General features: G+C 36.5%; 1 protein-coding gene across 3 annotated transcripts; it reads left to right on the forward strand.

Moving 5' to 3' along the window:
• The first annotated feature begins 39 nt into the window (after positions 1 to 39).
• On the forward strand, positions 40 to 3,611 carry LOC105120149 (Pentatricopeptide repeat (PPR) superfamily protein). Of its 3 annotated transcripts, XM_011018340.1 has the most exons (3): positions 40 to 2,962; positions 3,099 to 3,207; positions 3,351 to 3,611. In XM_011018340.1, exon 1 carries the CDS (start codon positions 249 to 251, stop codon positions 2,727 to 2,729), a length of 2,481 nt encoding a protein of 826 aa, XP_011016642.1. In that variant the 5' UTR covers positions 40 to 248; the 3' UTR covers positions 2,730 to 2,962; positions 3,099 to 3,207; positions 3,351 to 3,611. The 3 variants fall into 3 exon arrangements, with proteins under 3 accessions (XP_011016642.1, XP_011016641.1, XP_011016643.1); XM_011018339.1 differs by having other exon boundaries at positions 3,099 to 3,611; XM_011018341.1 differs by lacking the exon at positions 3,099 to 3,207.
• Positions 3,612 to 4,772: the final 1,161 nt, after the last annotated feature.

Below are 4,772 nucleotides of genomic sequence, written 5' to 3' on the forward strand. Positions count from 1 at the left end.
ATAATTCATAATCAAGTCCGGCGTGTTTTCGTGTCCCAACTTATATTTTCTTGTATAATTTTGTGTATAACACGTGATACGTAGCATGATCCGTACAGTAGAAAATTTCCATGTACACGTTCAAAGAGACCAGTATGCGTAAAGAGACCAGCATGCGTAAGTAAATCCCTTACAAGAACATAAGACCTGAGGATTTGAAACCAAAAATCCCTTATAAAATTCACTTCTCCCTCTCGCCTCCTTTTCTCATGTCTAAAATTAACACGCTTCTTTCTCGCATCAAACCCCTCCATCATCCAAAACCCATTTCTCCTTCTCCCTTTCCCTTCCCTCCCCACATTAAAATTCTTGTCAAAGACATCATCCAAATCCTCAGTACCCATCCACACTGGGAAAAATCTCTCGAAACCCGTTTTTCAGGATGCGAAACTCCAGTTTCGGGGATTGCCCACTTTGTGTTTGATCGAATTCGCGACCCAGGATTGGGTCTGAAGCTCTTCGAATGGGCCTCGAAACGATCGGATTTTAACGATTTGCTTGATGGGTTTTCTTGTTCTTCACTTTTGAAGCTTTTAGCGAGGTGTAGAGTGTTTGTGGAGGTTGAGAATTTGTTAGAGACTATGAAGTGTAAAGATTTGGCTCCCACCCGCGAAGCATTGAGTTTTGTTATTGGCGCGTATGTGGATTCTGGTTTGGTTAATAGAGCTCTTGAACTGTACCATATTGCTTATGATATTCATAATTTCCTGCCTGATGTCATTGCTTGCAATGCGTTGCTCAATGCCCTTATTCAACAGAAAAAAGTTGAGATTGCCCGTGAAGTGTACGAAGAAATGGTTAAAATGGATGGATGTTGGGATAACTATAGTGTTTGTATAATGGTGAGGGGGTTGTGTAAAGAAGGGAAGGTTGAGGAGGGTAGAAAGTTGATTAATGATAGGTGGGGAAAGGGTTGCATTCCGAATATTGTATTCTATAATGCTCTCGTTGATGGGTATTGGAAGAGAGGTGATAGTGAAAGAGCTAATGGCCTTTTCAAGGAGTTGAAAATGAAGGGGTTTTTACCTACAACTGAAACTTATGGGATTATGATTAATGGGTTCTGTAAAAAATGCAATTTCAAGGCAGTTGATAGGCTTTTGGTGGAAATGAAAGATAGGGGTGTGGATGTGAATGTTCAAGTTTATAACAGTATCGTTGATGCTCAAATTAAGCATGGTTGTAAGATTGAAGTGGGAAAGACTTTACGATGGATTGCTGAGAATGGCTGTGAACCTGATATCACAACCTATAATACTTTGATTAGTGGTTCATGTAGGGAGGGGAAAGTTCATGAAGCTGAAGAGCTTCTAGAACATGCATTAAAGAGGGGGTTGTCGCCCAATAAACTTAGTTATACTCCTCTTATGCATGTCTATTGCAAACAAGGGAAATGTGTTAGAGCCTTAGATTTATTCATTGGGATGACAGAGAGAGGGCATCCACTGGATTTGGTTGCTTATGGAGCTCTTGTTCATGGCCTGGTTGCCGCCGGGGAGGTTGATGTTGCATTGGCAGTTCGAGATAAAATGGTGGAGAGAGGAGTGTTACCTGATGCAAATGTTTACAATGTTTTAATGAATGGACTTTGCAAGAAGGGGAGGCTTTCTGCTGCCAAGCTCTTGCTTGTGGAAATGCTTCACCAAAATTTATCCCTTGATGCATTTGTTAGTGCCACTCTGGTTGATGGATTTATAAGACATGGCAAACTCGATGAGGCCAAAAAGCTCTTTGAGCTCACAATTGCAAAGGGCGTGGATCCTGGTGTTGTGGGCTACAATGCTATGATTAAGGGTTATTGCAAATTTGGAATGATGAATGATGCACTGACGTGTGTCCAAAGAATGAAAGATGGGGATCATTCGCCTGATGAGTTCACTTATTCAACAATCATAGATGGGTATGTAAAGCAGAACGACTTGCATAATGCACTGAAGTTGTTTGGACAGATGGTGAAACAAAAATGCAAGCCAAATGTGATAACTTACACCTCTCTAATTAATGGATTTTGTCGCACTGGAGACTCCAGTAGGGCTGAAAAGACATTTGAAGAGATGCGATCTTCTGGATTGAAGCCTAATGTTGTGACATACACTATTCTTATTGGGTGCTTCTGTAAGGAGGGAAAAATTTCAAAAGCTTGCTCCTTTTTTGAACTAATGTTGCTGAACAGGTGCATTCCTAATGATGTTACTTTCAAATATCTGATAAATGGCCTAACGAACAATGTGGCAACTGCAATTTCTAACAAAGCAAATGAGTCTCTAGAGATTAAAGCTTCTCTGATGATCGATTTTTTTAGAACGATGATTTCAGATGGATGGGAGCAGAGGGTTGCTGCTTATAATTCTGTGCTCATTTGCCTTTGCCATTATAAAATGGTTAATGCTGCTTTGCAGCTTCGTGATAAAATGACAGGTAAAGGGATCTTTCCAGATCCTGTTTCATTCGCTGCCCTGGTATATGGTCTTTGCTTGGAAGGTAGATCGACGGAGTGGCAGAATACCATCTCCTGTAAATTGAATGAATGGGAACTCCAGATTGCTGTTAAGTACTCACAGAAATTGAACCAGTTTCTACCCAAAGGACTAACTTCTGAGGCTTCGAAGGTCTTCCACACGTTGCTTGAGAGTGTCAAGCTCCATATCCAAGAAAATAATTTAATTGTCTCAGCAAGAAACAGGAGCTGATGAAAATCAACTTGAAAACCTGGCGTTGGTTTTTTTAAAAAAAAATCGGTCCGAAGTTAAATGAATCGATGGGGCTTGCATCCAGCTGTTGTGACACCTCAGGATACTCATTAGTTGCTCGGTGAAGGTCTGCTGAAAAAATCCTTGTGTGTCATGCTGGGATCTGATCTGATAAAACCTATTGCGAGAAATGGTCGCCATGAGAGTCATTTCAGTTGCAAGCATAATTTCTGGTAATTAACTTCTACCCCCGGTCATGGATCTTTGCCTGCTTTACACACACGTGCATTTAATTGTAGCCTACACACACACGTCATGATTGAATGGAATATTAAGATTATGGGCCATATTCGGTGCTTTTGTGTGCAGTTTGATCTCATCCAGACTAATACATATACTTGTATATTATCTGCAATTTACGTTTAACAAATGCAACCACATGAAAAATACAGCAGCAGCCACAACTTTCCTTTTGGAGGTATGCACCAGAATAAGATCTCGGACATCTTGTTATCTGATCTCCATTGCTTTCTTAATACTTCTTCATCTTCTTCTTTTTATTTGCTTTTATATTTTTTTAATCTAATGAAAGTATGCATGAGTTGGTCATTTCCACTTCAGCTGAGACAAAGAAGAAAAGGTCCCTCTGTTTGAGGAGGCTCTCCATCAATTTTTAAAATGGTAAGGTAAATTTGATATTTGAAGTTAGCTCAATCTAAGTGTGATTCTATTAATCTGTGAGCAAAATGGAAAGAACAAATGTAATATAATCATCAAGCATCAATTGAGAAGCATTCTATTAATTAAAGCTTGTACGTTTCTGAAATTTATTGGTCTTTGAATGAAAAGCATATACCCTAAAATATATGGGTCTAATGGCAATTTTTTTGTTGAATTCAAAGGTCATATTATAATGATAAATGAGTTTTGGATCAAAGTGAATATATTTCCATTTTTTTTAGAAAATTAAAAACTTTATGACTACCTAAAATTTTAAAATTACTTGTGAAAGCAATTGAATTTTTATTAGCCAGTTAAGAATACCAAAATATGATTTTTATAGGTGAATTTTGATCAAAAATCGAAGTTTGACCCATTGACCTAATAATGGGATCAAACAAATGGATGATATTTGTCTAAAATATGATAATTTAAGAATAAAATTGACCAAATTAATAATATAGGTGTTAACATGCCACAATCTCAATAGTTTAGGGACAAAAATTTTCATTAAATCAAAATATATAGTTGTTATTAACATGAGGTAACACGAGATGTGCATAAACATGCATGGTTTTGTTCTGTTTCTCAAAACTTAGGTAAGGGTTATTATCCACGAGCCGAAAGAAGGGTTGGTCTTTTGAAGGATTCCTAATAAGTTTTCCTGAAGTTTAGATGGAAACTGAACAGAGCGATGGCATTGCGGACAAAATAAGGGTTAGGGCCCTAAATCAAATAAAAAAAGGTTTAGGGAGTAACTTTTGTTGACTGAAAGTTCATGGTAATATTTAATCAATTAGCCATTTCATAATCTATTATTGACATTATGAAGTTACTGTGGAGGATGGTTGGGTGTTTTCTTATCTTGGTAAGCTTAACCAGAATGTGGCTCGGTTATGTTTTGAGGATTTCTTCTTCTTCTTCTTCTTTTTGGTATTTGTCTCTATTAGGAGAGTTTTAAATTTTAAAGTTTGATGTTAAATATGATGTTTACGATCTAAACTTCAGACTTATACTCTTAATTATTCCTACAATTTCAAACCTGTAACAATGTCTTTTAAATATGAATTTAAGATTTTACAATCTTATTTTTGTATATTCAAAATGCAAGTTTAAACTTAAAGAATAATCAAATAACTTAAATGTTTTAAATGCAAAAGATAACTTAATAGTATAGCATCAAAAAACTTAATACTTATTGGATGATTTTTCAATTGATTACAACCAGCACGAGAATTCCTTAATAGAAGAACATGAATTGATATATTTTTAGTATTATTTAAGTTTTTTGATAATGAATATTGCAAACATACTTGTTTACAA

This window comes from Populus euphratica, unplaced genomic scaffold (assembly GCF_000495115.2).
Source record: "Populus euphratica unplaced genomic scaffold, PopEup_1.0 scaffold5085.1, whole genome shotgun sequence".
Lineage (NCBI taxonomy): Eukaryota > Viridiplantae > Streptophyta > Magnoliopsida > Malpighiales > Salicaceae > Populus > Populus euphratica.

What these genes read in the sequence shown, in the direction of transcription:
- LOC105120149 (XM_011018339.1), top strand. Translation starts at nt 249, where the DNA reads ATGTCTAAAATTAACACGCTTCTTTCTCGCATCAAACCCCTCCATCAT.